Here is a 16,229-nt window from a genome sequence, read left to right as displayed (position 1 = left end):
TAAATTGGTTGTGAGGAACTTAGAGGTTATTTATGTTTTTACAGTTAAGGAGCATTGTATTGGAGGGTTTATTGCAGTTTGTTCCCTGTAAAGACATCCCAGAGGGAACTTTATGGTCTTTTGCATATTACAGGCACTCCAGATGTTTGCATGGCACTTTGTCACTTTCTTCTCGCTGAAGGAGCATCAGAGGGAGAACTTTAGAGTTTCCCCCTGGAAGGACACCTCAACAGGCACTTAATCCTGTTTTTAGCGAACCAGGGGTGTCCAAGCTGGCTAAATGTTAGACCATCCCTTGAGTCCACTGTGAAGCAGCTCCGTTGGGAAAAGGGCAGTGGTGAAGGCTGACAGCCCTGATCACGTTTAGTCAACACCTCACACAGTTGAAGTTATTTAAGTTTTAATTTTGATATTTAGGTGTTGTATGCATCCCCAAGCAGTCATCCATAAATCAGTCAAATGTTAGTCTGCTTCTTAAGAAAGAAACGTTTGGATTTGGAAGTGTTTGTTCAAGCATTTGTCATCAACTTTGGAAGACATCTTGTGAACAATTCTTATTTAAACCATTGTAGTTCCTCCTTTACTCTGAATAGATTTTACAAACAACTCTGTGTTTATGTTTTTAATGATAAGTTTCATAAGAAGTGTAATAAATCACAAAATGTCCAGGCAGGCTTTTTTCCACTTTATTCATGTCGCTCTCTGTTCATGCATAAACAACTCATCAAAAACTCCCAGAAATAACCCCGTCTACTGTCATAATTCCCCCACAGCCTCACAACAGTCCTGTAAAGCAGAGTACCATAAACACTGATACTCTTGTTGTGGTTCCGTTTTTGTGTTGTCACTCGGACTTCTCACCCCCCTATCTACCTGCAGGAGCGCCATTTAGAGGCGGGCCGACCTCTGGGAACGCTGAGCCTCTGGCACACCTGCAGCTCTCCCCCCTTTGTCTCCAGTGCCGGATCGTTCCACATGCTTCAGCACCTAGCTCCAGCTCACAGAGATCTCCAGCCCTTTGCCTCGTGTTATCCCTTGTTATTCTCCAGTGTAGTGGGTTTTTTCAGTGCCTTGTCACTGTTTTCAGTTGTACTTTTTCTTGACAGTTTTCTTTCCCGTTTCATGGTGATTTTTAATTTGCTTTTCTGTTGCTACTTCCTTATAGTTTTTTGTTACTTTATTTGATCCTTCATCCTGAGAATGGTCTCTCTTTGCATTTTTGGCAATAAAGAACCTTTTGTTTTACACTCTGCATCTGGGTCCTTCCCTCCTTAACTCCCACGTAACAACTCTGACATCACCCCTTTTTTTTATTCTTACCTCAAAGTACACAGAAACATTCTGTAAAGAACAGTGCTCATCTATTGCAACCAGCAGGAATTCATTAAACATCCTGTAAAATGCTAGTGTTACATTTTTATTTTCAAACATCAATAAAGAACATCCAACCCTCAGTCTATCTCTATAGAACTGAATTTTCAACATTTAAATAATCAAAGTTACTAAAGTACTCTTTGCAATAAAATCTTGACATTAATTATTTAAAAAAACAGTTTTCAACATTCTCTGGAACTGGACTTGTGATTTAAATTTACCACCTGCAACTCTTCTCCCTTCTTCCCCCAAATGATTGTGACATCAGGTTAACTCCCAAGTCCACTCTGATTAATGCCTTTGGCATCCATTCAGACCTTGTACCAACCTGCACACTGACACTGGCATTACCTGTCTCTTGATAGATGTCCTTTCCAACAGGTGAGAGAGGTAATGTGACTGGAGGTGGCGCTGACTCGGCCTGAGTGTTGACCCCTGCTGCATCTGGATGATGTAGGAGCAAGGCATGATGCTCTCAGTGGGCACTACTACAGGAGCAGTCCAGGATTTCCGATGTTCCAGCTTGGTGAGGATGTTGCCACCTGGTTGATGTTGGGATTGGGTAGTTGTAGAAGAAGGCTTGATTCTCCTCATTCTCATTGAGCAGGACCAGGCCCATGTAGGGGGACCCTCCTGCTGATGGCTGAGTGGGCAGAGAGGGAGGACAGGTAGAGGATAGAATAGGCATTGATCAGGCAAGTACATTAATTACAACAAGCTGTCAGTGTAAGGGTTGAGTGGGTTGGCGGGGTCAGAGGTCAGAGGTCAGCAGATCAGCGCACAGCTATGAAGTTGACGATAGCTGTAGATGGATACAGAGAGAGGGGGAGAGAAGCAGAAAAACGACACAGGAAAGTGTGTTCATGACATCATCACTGACCTACTAGGTGAGGAGGCCCTGGATGGGTCATGTTTCTGTATCCCGGCAGCCTCAGCCTATGGCAGCATAACCAAGATGTTAACCTAATAATTAGTCTGTCTATAATAATAACTGGAACAACAGAATTTCTATAGGTTTTCACCATCACCTACCACCCTGGCTCCTGAAACCTGTTCCCAGGTTTTGCAGTGGGGACATTCCTCCCAGCCTCCCTGCCACCCGGGAATGAACATTACCATTTCCCTCCTTGGTTCCAACTTCTAGTGGTTAACTCTGGGTAAAGACACTGTGGCAGTGTGTACTGTCTGTGGTCGGGGCACGTCCTTTCTTCAAACTCCAGCAAGTCTGCTGCAATCGCTACACATCCAGGGTAGACTTTGGCCACACATCGCCTTGGACTTCGTTACTGCCTTCTGGTGTCCAGAGGTAAGTAATATTGACAACTGTCTACCTTCTTTAAATCTGGCCAATTTTAGCCTTGCGAAACTCCTCACTCTGGAAACTTCTAACCTCTTGGTTCAGCATGTTTTTTGAGTCCATGGAATTCCTGCTGATCTGCTTTTTTGACAGAGGTCCCAAATTCATCTTCTAAGGTTGAAATGCATTTGTTAATGATTTGGGGCCACGGTCAGCTTTTCCTCAGCCTATCACCTCCAGTCCAACGGCCTATCTGAGAGGGCTTTTCAGTTCCTGGAGTTGGCCCTTCGTTGTGTCACGGCCACCAATCCATCTTCATGGAGCCCTCATCTCCATTGGGTGGAATAGTTCCCTCACTTGTTCAGCTACGGGCTCGTCCCCATTTGAGGCCCCAAATCTATCACCCTCCACTAATCGCTGTTCAAGAACGGGAAAGAACAGTTCCGTCAGTGCAAGCCCGGAAGGGGTTGAAGAGTACTCAAGTGCTTCTTGACCGCACTCAGAACTGTGGTGTTAGCCGGCACTCTGCCAACTTCCAGCCCCCACTATCAACCAGACGAGTACATTTGGTTATCCACCCACAATGTTCCACTGGACACCACAATGGTTCTTCACCTACTGAATGGATTGTAAGTCCATCAAATTGTCCAAGACAATTTATTTGACCCCCTGGGCTGGCCAAAAATATGCTAGCCTGATTCACTTATCTCTGTGGAATGAGCATGTTGAAAGTCTCTTCACATATTACACTAGCAATAGCCCCAGTGTTGATCTCAAATTTTACAGGCGTTACACCAATGAGATGTTGTACAGCCCACTCGTCACTTGCATTTGCATTCACTGATCCCAAGAAGTATTCACTCTGCTCGCCTGTCTCCGCTTTGGCTTCGCGCCGGCTCTTCCAATGTCTGTTTCTGCTGTATATGTTGAAAGCTGAGTTATGAGTGTGGCATCTGTCTGTATCCTTGTTCTGTATTCCACACTTTCTTCTGCTCTAGCTTTCTCCCTCTCTTGATGTCATTTTGGATTCTTCTTTGCACCTCTTGTATGGTTGCTGTGGCTACCAAAGCTTCTGCTGCCTTCGCACTGATTTGCATGTTCACTGTCTCTGACAGTCAGTCTGATAAGGCATAAACTGCAATCATAAACGTCTCTGTCTACTCACCTGGCTAAATACTCTACTTCTGCATCACTATCTTGTTGTTATTCTGGTGGGCTAGTCCAGGACTTAAAAATATGTTCTACTTCACCCCCACCATGTGCACCAGGGAACATGCTTACATTTCACCAGACTTTCTGTGAGTTTTTCAGCCGTTCGAAATCTCTCGAAAAGCTTTTTCCAGTTCGTCCAGTCCTTTGGGTCATCAAAGCTGAAACTCTGAGTTAAGCTCCGCCATGATTTACACTCTTTGCAAAATACGGACCACTTTCTGACACAATGTAATAAATCAATGACAGGCAGTGGTTGGTAACTTCCACTTCAGCTGTGTTCATACATGATGCACATCCATCAAAACAACCGGAAATAGCCGCCTGTCTACTGTCGTAACTCCCCCATAACGTTACAACAGTGCTGTAAAGCAGAGTACACTAAACAGCCTAATATTGTGACAAGTACTCCTGACACTAGTCCATGCTGAAAATTATTATTTTGCATACTGCTAAGTGCGCAGAAGCATCATCTGTTTATTATGCTAATCCATGCTAATGATGCGAATGGAATAAAGTGTTATGATACAGTAAAAAGCCCAGGTGGTTTTGGTGGTTTACAGGGCAGTAATTAAGAACCCTGACACACAAACCTCTCTCTGTGTGCTGGCCGAGGCCCACGTGTCTTTGGCCCATCAGCCATCTCTTACCTCCCTCTGACAATCTGAAGTATATCCAGAGTTTGTGTTTGCCCAACAGTTCCATGGAGAGGAATTGAAGTAAGTGACCTTGGTGGGGATTACTCTGCACACACACGGGCTGATGCTGCGGCCTGCTTGGCCTATTAGCCAGGGGCCATCCCGCTGATTTTCCATCCGAGGGATTCAGAAAATGCCATATGAGGTTCTGTGAGCAAACAGCCCTCTGGGCATCCCCCTGACTTGCGTTGCCTGTGACGAGAAATGGCTTCAAATATGTCCTTTCTCCCCGAATGCACCCCCACAGCAAGCTTGGATGCCAGGGCCAAATGCTATTAAACCAGGGGGTACCCACAAAACAAAATAATCCACATATAGGTAGAGAGTAAAGTTACTCATGTTGCTGCTATTTCTGGGCCCTTGGATAAACAGCGATCAATTTACCTCCCTGTACAGGGTTAATAGGAGCCTGTTTGGTTGGTGGGCGAGACACACGAAGCTTGACCTTCAATGATCGATAGGAAACGCTGCTGTATATGTGCACAGTGGCTTTACTGTGCGCAGGTATATAAGCTGCTGGTGGCCAGTGAGATTTAATTGAGCGTTAATGGACATGTCTGCCACTTTGGGAAGGTTTTTCCAGGTCAGGAACGCTCTGTACATAGTCTTCTTGTTTGTTTATTTATGCATTTTTGGAATGCAGCAGTCAGACTACACTGATTGAAACAAACAGGCTACAGTATGTTTATTAATGCAGAGTCCTCCTCCGAGGGGAGCCCAACTCGCGCTGAGAGCTCGCGACCTGTTATACATTCAGAATTATAATGTAAAGGTCGTTGTCTGCTTTTCCATTTCCACCAGGATGAGTCTTTGCAATTTTAAAAACAAACTTTAAAACATATTGCAATGGTCACTTTAACAAGTGAAGTTGCTCAAAACATGAACTCAAACCTGGAACTGTCCCTGACAAAAGAGGTGAAGCTCCAGCTGCCACAACAGGCAGCCAAGCATGTGGGGCTCGGATAAACATTACCACTGAGACCATGATGTGAAAAAAATTTAAATATTAAAGAGCTTAAAGAAAACTCGCTGTCAAAAATAAATCAACTCTGACTGATTTGCGCTTTTAACTTTTTATTATAATTTACAATTATTCCACCCTTTAGTGCCGACACAGATGAGCCATAATTTAAAAATAATAATTTTAAAAAGTCCCCCCCCCCCCGTTCTCGTTTAAACGGTTATTTTTAAAAAGAAAAACACAAAACAAAAACGTCGCTGCTTCAGGTTTCCCCAAACTCCACATCAACTTGTGGCCCCCAGAGCAAATCTGGGAATTTGTAGGACCCAGCAGACCTCCCAGCCCCCGGCTTCACCTGTTCGCCTGCACATTTCTTCCCCCCCAACCCATTTCTTTTTTTATTACTTAGGTTTGCCTTCCATCGCCCCATGATAATGACCAAAAACCTCTTGCCCCTAACAATGCTCCTGTACGTCAGTTGCAACTTGCTGATAATCTCCGCGTCCCTCGCTGGCGCCTCACTGGCCGAGATGGTGTTCCGCTGCCCGGGCTGCACCGCGGAGCGCCAGGCGCTGTGCCCGAAGCTCACCGAGACCTGCGCGGAGATCGTGCGCGAACCCGGCTGCGGGTGCTGCCCTGTGTGCGCCCGGCAGGAGGGCGAGATGTGTGGCGTGTACACCCCGAGATGCGCCACCGGTCTGCGGTGCTACCCGACGCCCAACTCGGAGCTTCCCCTGGAGCAACTGGTGCAGGGCCAGGGCCAGTGCCGGCACAAGGTGGACACCGAGGCGGCCACTTACAGCCAGGAGCAGCGGGAGCAAACCAGTGGTCAGTGTGCTTGCTGGAAATCTGCTTTCCTTCTATCAGTTATTATTGACTGTCTAGACTGCAGCATGAGGGGTTGAAATAATGCTTTGTCATGAAGGCTGAGCCCAAACCTGTGTCAGTCATGTTCTGCTGCTCAAAGCCATGTTATTCTGAAAATAGTTTATGATATCACCAGTATTCTTGCCTTTTTAAGGAATTACTGCGGGTTTAAGAGCAGTTCACCTCCATGTGCACGATTCTCCGACAAACTTGAAGTCATCTTCAAGTTTGCATCATTTCTTACTTCCCTAATGGTGGATTATTGTCTCTTTTCTGCATCTAACTTCACTTCTGCGGCAGGTCTGACCTATTTTTTATGCTTTTCTTTATGAAATATACAAAGCATCTGTGCTACTGACGTACATGGCGAGCGCATGTCAACGGCCCAAACTCAGGGTGAGCGAAAACAAAAGGTCACTTTGGCCAAGTTAACTCCAGTGGAAGGCTGGGAGAACAAGGTGGGGGCCAAAAATTCCCAGAATGACGAACACATAAAACATCACAGTATTGATGTTGACATTTCTCCGGGGGGAGTGCAGCGAGAAGGCAGCAGGAGCGCCGCATTGATCGGAAAAGTGGACTTTAGGCTTTGAGCGGTGACTGTAAAGGGCTCAGAGGGCTGCGGTGGAGGCCGGCGTCGAAAACAAGGACCAAGACAAGTCAACGACCGCTTTAACGGGCCTGGTGTTCTGGGTTAAACCTCAAAGGATTCTCCAACGCAGCAGAAACAGGCTTGCAAAACGTTTATGGCGGAGCTATCGGTCGATAGATCAACATAAGCATACAAAGCGTACCGTTCCAGATCCGAGTTAAAGAGGAGCAAAGCAAGAGGAAACCGTCTTCTCTGAAGGTTCCTCCACAAAATAAAAAAATGTCTGCCGTGATTCCGGATGACGTCTGGGACAGAGAGGTCGGCAGACCGCTTTCAAGGTCACAGGATGAAGAGGAAACTATTTTTTCACGTTGTTAGATGAATTTTCTGTGTCTCTTTTCATGAGAAGGTTTCTCCATTGTCCAATGTAGCTCTTTCACCTGTCCATCCAACCGCCTCCAAACAGCTTTTTAGAAAATATTGTACTTGTGTGCATAATGGAAAGACATGAAAGGATGTCCTTCCCCTTAAAACAGCCCAAATCTTGAAACATCTCACAAAACAAAGAAGCCTCCTCTTCATCAGTTTTAGTTACTGTCTCATTGGGTTCTTTTGCTTCACTCAAACATTTCACATATTTAGACTCATCAGTCCATAAATTCATCACTTTCCAGTCAATGACCAGAGCAGTGAGAGTGTAAACAGCAGTTAATGAGGCGTTTGGCCAATCAGAAAGGTCCTGCGCTGATTCTGACGTTTCCTCACGAGCCAGCACGTTTCTGACGGAAGCCGAGTCGTTTTCCCGTTGGAACAAAATTCACTGTTTCTTTTTAATTCAAAAAAACTAAATCATGTCTAAAAACAGCTCCAGCCTAATGGAGCTTGCAGGACTGTTTGCAGTAGCGCTGAGCAACGTGCTCATTTTTAGCGTTTTGTTTGTTTTTAATGCGGCTAATTGGATTAAATGTACTGGTGCTTCTCCAGTTTATTTTCCTCTCCAGTCTGAACCACGGGCCATTTTCGTTCACTGTTTCCAATTACTGAAGCACCTAATTGCATGGCTTTAGTCACTCAGTAAGGAGAGAAGAGATATTCCTTCATAAATGAGGGAACGGAGAAATTTTACTGCTTAGCGTTTGGAGTGTAGCGCAGTAGGAGGTTCATGACAAACCCTCAATTAAATTCCATTTATGATGATGACTTGCTTCTAAATAGTGTTAATTTCTTTTATAAAACGATGACTTCAGACATTGGTTATTGACCTGTTTTCCATGACTAATGCGAGAGAGTGCTGAGACAGGAGTTTATTTGTGATTGGTCAAAGCCCAGTGAGAAAAACGCTCAGATTAGGCTTGAAATGTGGTATGAAATTATCCATCACATTTAATACTCTGGCTAATATTTAAAAGTGAGGGCGGTGGTAGCTCACTCTTTAGGGGTCAGGCTGAGTAGCGGAGGGTTCTCAGTTCAAGCCCCCTTGCGAGAAAGCATGGAAGTTATTCTGGTAGTTGAGGGAGGTGCAAGGGCACCTTCAGGGGACCGGCGAGGCACCCTTGAGCAAGGTACCGAACCCCAAAATGCCCCCATAGGGCCCTGGAATGAGCTGGAGACTCAGTAATCAACCCTGCCTTCATACAGCTGAGATAGGCTCCAGCACCCTCCCATGATACTGAAAGGGATAAAGCAGTCAAATCTTTAAATGTACTTTAAACATCAGGAACACCTGCGAATTAATCGTGGGTATGTACCCAACTCATTAAGGTCTTCAGAAGAATAGTCAAATAGTAAAACGTGAATCTTTCTGGTCTGAAAATAACTTATTTTGGCACAACCGCATCTTCGACAGTCACTTAAAAGGTTTTAATGGGGAGTTTTTCCACCAGTGAATTATTGTAATTCACCCTATTCTGACCACTAAAACACTCAATTTATCAAGTTCTTTGATATTTCCAGTTTTACTCAGAAATATAATCAAATATACAAAGCCTATGAACTCTTAATGTGGCATTGTGTGATAATCCAGGGAGGATTCTGAGGGTTTCTCCCGAGAAGCATTTTATCTGAAAATAATTGTGGCGCGTTTGAGTTTAAATGCTTTAGGCTACAGAATGTTGATCGGGTCAGATTTTAATGCTACAAAGCAAAAAAAACCTCAGAAAACTTGTTTAATTTCATTTCATCATTCACAAAGTTGAGCTGTGAACAGAATAAAACAGGTAATTTGAACATATTTAGAATATAAATCCAGTGGCGTGAGCCGTCAGGGCCAGCAGAGCCTTCTCAGCTGGCCTAAATATGCTAGTAGGGTAAATGGTCTTTTGGGTTTTTTTTGAAAATATATAAGTAAAATTATTCTTCAGCGGCTTTTCTCTTCATGTTGTCTTAGATCCACTCGGTTCCAGTCCTGCATAATATTGTAGCCATTTTATCCAATCATATTTTTGCTAGCTATGCACTCATAAGAACCTGAAAGGCACAAAAATTACAAAATACCTGATCCAAACCCAGAGATCGATTAGCCACCAACAGCTATCACTGCGTTTTCTTTACCCACGATGGCTGAAGGAGAAGAGATAGATTTGGTTGCAGATGTTCATGTGGCCGCTGCTTCAGCTGAGGGGTGAATCTCAGCAACAAAGCAACTTAAACTTATGCCAGAAACAAGACAGACAGCTTTCAGCATCAGCCTCCATGTCCACAGAAAAGGATGTTTTGATGGAACTAAAAGAGACAGATAAATGGTATCAAAGAACCACTGAAGTTGTCTTGAGAAAAGAAAAGAGAATGGGTTTATTTTCAAATACGCAGGTGAGATCTGTGGCAAGCATTTTCTTTTTCATAAGCCATTTTATTATTTCATTTCATTTTGACTGTCACAGCTGCACCAACATGTTCAATGGTTTTGCTGCTAAATACATTTCTAATTTCAGTGAATAATTTGTTTCATTAACATCTTGTTAGTGTCTTAAACCCCATCAATGTGCAGTTTATAGGACAATGCTCCGGATATTTAGTGTTGCTTGACTGGCCCGTATTACGTTGATGTAACATGTAAACGTGATTCTGTATGGATTCTTGAGCCGTGGTGTGATATTAATGGTATTAGGAGGGGTATTAATTTAGGTAGGACTAAGTAGGACATCAGTGAAGGCCTGGGCATAAAATGCACGCCCCACCCCTGCATAATTTTAATAGTTTCATTTAATTTTAAAAGTTTTTTTCCTGGAAGAAAGATTCAGTTACGCGCTCACAGCTGGAAAGTCTCCTGGCTAAACCCTAGCATCCGTGCCGTCTGTGTTTATGTACAGTATCACTTGATATTCCGTTTCCACAGAAACGTGGACCCAAACAAAGGTTCCTTTTAATGAGATTGGATTGGCCTTTCCTTGTTTTGACTGGAATCACACCATATATGACCTCAAGAGGGAACGTGAGGGTTAGCGTAGCTCACGCTGAGCCCGAAGTCAGTTGCTTGAAATAGGAAAAGTGAGGGCAAAGCTAGCGGTATCCTTTCTTTTATAAAGAATTGGAAAATCATTTTCTTAACTAGCCAAATGGACTTGGAATTCCATGTTTTATCCAACCATTAGAATGTTTTCCACATCTGTTGGATTCATAAGAGATGTTTTTTCGTAACACTGTTGTAAAAACGGCTATGGAGGGAAAATCGGTCAGACAGAAAAGTGGAAAACTCCTCTGCCGCTAAAACAACACTGTTAGCTAACAAGGGGCATTCCTGTGTACCTGCGGGGCATCCAGACGGAGCACACAGGCCTGAAATAGCTCTGAGATAATCCCCCCCACCCCAGGCTTCTCCTAAAAACAGGCACATTTGTGCCATCTCCCCCCCAGGCGTTTACTTCATGTGTGCCCTTGCCAAGAATCTCCTCGTGCCTATTGTGGTCCAGAATAACTTCCCACTGTCGTTTTTGGTCAAGGGGTGCTTTAAGACAATACAAACTTTGTCTGCTACTGAAATGCTACTGACACTGGGGGTGTGTCTTCAGAATTATCCACAGCACAATGTGAACTAACTGTATCCTTCTCTACCACCATTTTCATGTTGGACTGTATTTTAAAGTTATAATCTATGACAGTTTACATTTCCAACTTGTGTTATGATTTGTCATCCTCCGATTACCGTGATTAATTAGGTTCCATGTCTCCTCTCACCACCTGTGAGTAGAACTCCCATTACCTCTCATCAGAAGTTCATATTTTTAAATTCATATCATTTTTTTTCCATTCGGGGTATCTGCCTGTATTTTGTATTGACAACTGATTTTCCACTGCAAGCTCAGACTTATGCTAGCAGATGCGACTACGTCCAGGTTTTAATCACATACTTGTACTTCATTTGAACAATCGTGAAAATTCTCCAAAGTTACATCCCTGCGCGCTTTCCCCAGATTTTGAAGTCATCAATGTATAAAATCTGTTTAAGATCAACCAGGAGCCAATGACAGTTGGGATTAGTACGATAATATATACGACTTTTGGCTGTTAGTTTAAACATAATGCTAATGTGGCATCGTCTGCAGTAAAGGATGTCTCGATTGTACCAAAATATTAATCCCTGTAATTCACTAAATCATGTTGACGCCATCTCTTATTTTAAAACGCTCATCCATGTAGACTGTTTCCCATATAGCTGAAGGAACTCCAGCATGACCTAACCCACCTGTAAGCGTGTCTGATCTTCCCCTGGCATCTGAGAATGACAGTCATTAACTGCTGCCTGTCACATATCACAGGTTGCATGTGTTCAAGCATGTTGGAGTCGGTGCCCTACTTTTGTCCATTGCGACTGCCTTAATGTTTAGCTAGCAGTGCTGGGAGTGAGCGCGATGGCTCACCTTAAATGCCACGCTGTGCACGTACATGCCAGAGCCTGTCCATCCAGAGATAAGCCTGGAAGGTAAACATACCTATACGTTTCTAAGTCAGTGTCAAAGGATGGTGGATCGCCCAATTAGTGAGCGTTGTTGTTGGCTTTATTCAACTCACTGTCTTATTATTATTTAGCCCTACTCTGCTATAAAAACACTTGAAAAAGTTCCCCACAGAAACAAATCCTCTCAAAAAAAAACCCAGCAGTGTTGGCTGACTGAAGGTCACAGCCTATTATTGAGAAGACTTTAGGTTTTATGTCTGATGAATGAGATGTTTCGTTCACTTCTGGCAGGTCAGATCTCCATGGCAGCCAGCGAACATAGGCAGGTCTGTCAGATGAGCTGATTAGGTGAGTCAAAGAAAAGAGCCTTAGAAAAATCTGGCATCATTTTGGCCAACCTAGCCTGGCCAGGCTAGCTTGATTCAGTGGCAACTTTGAAAGGCTAAGGTAGCCAGAGGTTCACCTCACCTTTAAGCAAGACCCTGTTTGTATCGAAGTAAAGATAAAGCTTGGACCAACTCCTCCGCAACCTGGCCAAGTCTACTATTTGCTCAGTTGACCAGAACCTGGAGGATCAGACATGACACTTCTGGCGTGCGTGCCACCTGGGAATTCAATGTGGATCAGATACAGAATGGACGCCTTTCCGGCTATTGTGAGAGGATTAACTCAAGCAGTAGACTGGACAGTAGGCCTACTGCTCTGTTGACACGACTGATCCCGAGCCCACCGCTCGACTGCAGAGGCCTAGCTTTTTGTGTGTGTGCACGTTCACGTGTGTGTGTGTGTCCGGAGTGGGGGGTACTCAGCCAGTATGTTTACATGCCCACCTTTTCGTACTATGCTCAGAATTGGACTTTGCCATGTCGTTGGAATTTGTTCCTTGCCCGGGTTCACTTGCATTGGAGAAAGTCTGGTAAGTCTGGGGGAAGATGTCCTCCTCATCACTAGGTGGCGATGTGCATCGTTTCAGGAGGCTGCTATGAGCCACCTTTCCAGTTGACATATTACATCACATAATACACAACTGGATCTTTTGCAGATGAGAAGCAGAAACCTCCTTCGGGGTGTTCTGCAGCCAGGTCTCTTGGATGGTTTTGCCCCACCATCGGGTCTACGTGCTGTATATCCACCTCTGATCCCGTTGTGTCTTACTCAGATATGGAGAGCACCAATATCAGTCGGACTCACGCATTTACATGCGCTTCCAGTTAGGCAGGCCGAGGTAATATTTCGTTTTGTGCCGTGTTTTCGCTGCTCCTGGGCGCCGCAAATTGTGTCTTTGTATCAACATCGAGGTTTCTTCAAGCGAGCAGCAGAGCTGGTTTCTGATCCGGTCGTTATGTAAGGCGGGAAGAGTATTTCTGAAAGTTTATGTGCCTCACACACCTGATTTCAGTTGACTTTTGCCCCTGTATTGTGCAAAGAAAGTCAACCTTCAAAGAAAAAGCTCAGACATCTGAGTGGAGCTCTGAGGGGGAACTGAAGTCTGACAGCACCAAGCCAGCGCCTGGTTGTTGCCCTGTTTGGAATTTCCTTCTCTTTTAGGATTTTCTGATCCTTTTCTCCATATTCTCAGAGAGTCCAGAAACAGACACTCACTTTTCACTTTTGAGGTTTTTTTCCACCTACAAAGGCCTTTTAAAAGTCTGCACACTTGAATTTCTGGCCTTGCATAAATCTGATCCACCTCCTTGCCGACTGTTTGGCCTTCTTCATTGTCTGAGCTTATTTCCTCTCGGTACTTCAGGTGTCAAATAAAGTCAGGGGGAAAGAGGTGAAATGCTGCAAGAAAGTGCAGAAAAGAACCCTGCGATCTGTGCAAATCTGCTCAAACTGGACTGCTCTCTCTGGAATTTGCATCATTTTTTTCTGGATCGAGTCCGCCGGTCCTCTTCCACTCCCTCCGGGTCAACCCTCAACCCCTAAGTGTGCTCTGTTGTCAGAGACAACATGTTGGGTTGGACCTGATGGCCTCTCACATTGTTTGCTCCATCTGTTTGAGGAGAGCCTTTTTTTCCTTTTGGGTTGATGTTTAACAAGACTCCTGGGAGGGAAAAGAGAGAGAAACTCGAAGAAACCCTCCTAGAGGAATATCAGATGTTTGAGGGGGGCTCAGGGGAGGTTTACCGCGTCGATACGTCTTTGAGTTTATTTAGAAACGACAATATTTTTGCATATTGTTGTTTAAACAGACAAATTTCCTGGGTCTAAAAGGCTCAACGGTTAAAGTATCGTACGAGCAGAAGGATTCGACCATCTTTGATCCACTGAGAGAACAAATGAGATCCCACCAATAAATGAGTTGTTCTGCAGGTGAAGCTGTGGAGGCTCCACCTGAGCAGGGCATGAGCGACATTCCTGCCATCCGCAAACCCAGCAAAGATGCCACCTGGATGAGCCCCAAAGAGAGCGCCGTACGCCAACACAGGCAGGACCTGAAGACCAAGATGAAGACCAACAAAGTGGAGGAGGTCAAACCAGCACAGCCCAAACAGGTGAGACGGCGCCCCGATCAGAGTCTTTACCTCTGTAAGCTCCATCAATGGGAACGTTACTGTCATACTTTCCAACGTAGATGTTTATCTTTAATAGGTCTTTAATAATATCAAGGGTTTGTTTCTATAACAAGGCAACTGGACACCCACAGAGCAAGATCTGACTCTTTTGCTGAGGTTTTTGGGAAATTAACAGAAACATGATGAAAAACCACTAATATCTTGATGTAACTTTGGGCTTTAGACATTTAAAGATTAGGTAACATGACAGTCCCGCTGGAAATGCATCCGTGATGGTTCTTCGTGGGTCGGCAGGTCTTCGGAAAGCCAGGATGTGTCTGGAAAAGTCAAAAACAGGGCAGTGCTGCCTCCCTCTGGTGCAGCAGTTGCTCATGTTTAGGTTGGGCCTCATTTGCTTTATTTGAAAATCACTTCAAGGTCACTTCAGGGCCCAACAATCAAGACTGCCCTTTGCCCTTACTTATATACCTTCATGATGCAATGAACCATTAATTCTGGACCAACTCGAGTGTTCCCAGAAGAATCTGCGTACTTGACGGCTCTTCTTGTCTTTGCTTCTCCTCCAAGACCCTGTGTCAGCAGGAGCTGGACCAGATCCTGGAGAGGATATCCAAGATGCCCTTCAGAGATAACAGAGGTCCCCTGGAAGACCTGTATGCCCTGCATATCCCCAACTGCGACAAAAGGGGGCAGTATAACCTCAAACAGGTGGCCTGATAAAATCCCAGCACGAAAAACGATATTTTTTAGCATTTTTAAAAACTTTGCACATTATTTTACGCTACACCAAGAACACCTAACATCTTGACAGCGAGCGCTAATAATAATTAAATAAATCTGTGTTTCAGTGCAAGATGTCTCTCCACGGTCAGAGGGGTGAGTGTTGGTGCGTCAATCCTCACACCGGACGACCGATCCCATCAGCCCCCACCGTGAGGGGTGACCCCAACTGCAGCCAGTACCTTGCAGAGCTGGAGCTGGAGCTCCCTGACCTGGCCCAGATATAACATGGCCTGAGAAAGAAGAAGGAAAAAAAAAACTGTTGAGTACTTGGGAACAAAGAACAACTGAGTAAGCTATATATTATCTTTCTGTGTGTTTGTTTCTAGTTCATTTGATGACATTTGAGACCACCAAAACAAGGTTAAACGATAGAAACCTGACCTTACTGCATAGGATGTAACTGCAGAATGTTCTTAGAGGAAGTAAAGATAAGACCCCCCCCTCCCCATATGTTCCGTAGCTGTCAGTCGGAGCCTCGGTGACTCGGCTTTACTAATTGTGACGTTGCTCAGAATGGTTATGTGTGTTTTGTATCGTGTGTGGACACAGAAAAAGCCGTCGACATGCTCAGTGTGTGTTTTTTTAGGTGTGTTTCGGTGCTGTAGCCTGCAGACTACTGTTATGTCTCTAACAGATAACACCAATAAAATAATAAAGTCTGTTTGGTCCTGTTTGTTTTTTATAATTTCAATTCCCACAACAGGAAGCTGAGTAATAAAATCCATTACAGAGTGTATTTTTCTCATTTTGGTAAAAAGAAATAATAAAGAGAATGCCTTTGTAGTCTTAATTCTGTTTGCCATCCCCTTTTACAACGAGCGACTCCTGGGTTTTACCAAGTACCACTAATATTAATCACTGGAGTATTCGGTAAGGCCTAGCAGCTATTGGTTTTAGCTTAATACTAACATCAGCAGGCCAGAAACAAAATGCTAATGTTGAGATTGTGACCAAATGCCAAGATGAAAATTGACCACAACTGGAAAGAAAAGATGGGATCATCTAACATTTACAGTTTGAACTGTAAATATCAGA

General features: G+C 44.3%; 1 protein-coding gene and 1 long non-coding RNA gene across 2 annotated transcripts; one reads left to right on the top strand and one right to left on the bottom strand.

The window, feature by feature from the left end:
- Positions 1 to 883: 883 nt before the first annotated feature.
- LOC115250718 (uncharacterized) lies at positions 884 to 2,528 on the bottom strand. Its single transcript, XR_003889286.1, has 3 exons — positions 2,407 to 2,528; positions 2,255 to 2,310; positions 884 to 2,017 (listed from the first exon to the last, which is right to left on the bottom strand). It is a non-coding gene; the product is annotated as an uncharacterized lncRNA (long non-coding RNA).
- Positions 2,529 to 5,901: 3,373 nt separating this feature from the next.
- Positions 5,902 to 15,856, top strand: igfbp2a (insulin-like growth factor binding protein 2a). Its single transcript, XM_003966591.3, has 4 exons — positions 5,902 to 6,367; positions 14,209 to 14,390; positions 14,979 to 15,119; positions 15,260 to 15,856. The coding sequence occupies exons 1-4, from the start codon at positions 5,968 to 5,970 to the stop codon at positions 15,416 to 15,418; spliced, it is 882 nt and encodes a 293-aa protein (XP_003966640.2). The 5' UTR covers positions 5,902 to 5,967; the 3' UTR covers positions 15,419 to 15,856.
- Positions 15,857 to 16,229: the final 373 nt, after the last annotated feature.

Source organism: Takifugu rubripes, chromosome 8 (genome assembly GCF_901000725.2).
Source record: "Takifugu rubripes chromosome 8, fTakRub1.2, whole genome shotgun sequence".
In the NCBI taxonomy this organism is placed as follows: Eukaryota; Metazoa; Chordata; class Actinopteri; order Tetraodontiformes; family Tetraodontidae; genus Takifugu; species Takifugu rubripes.
This window is presented reverse-complemented; position numbering and strand designations above follow the sequence as displayed.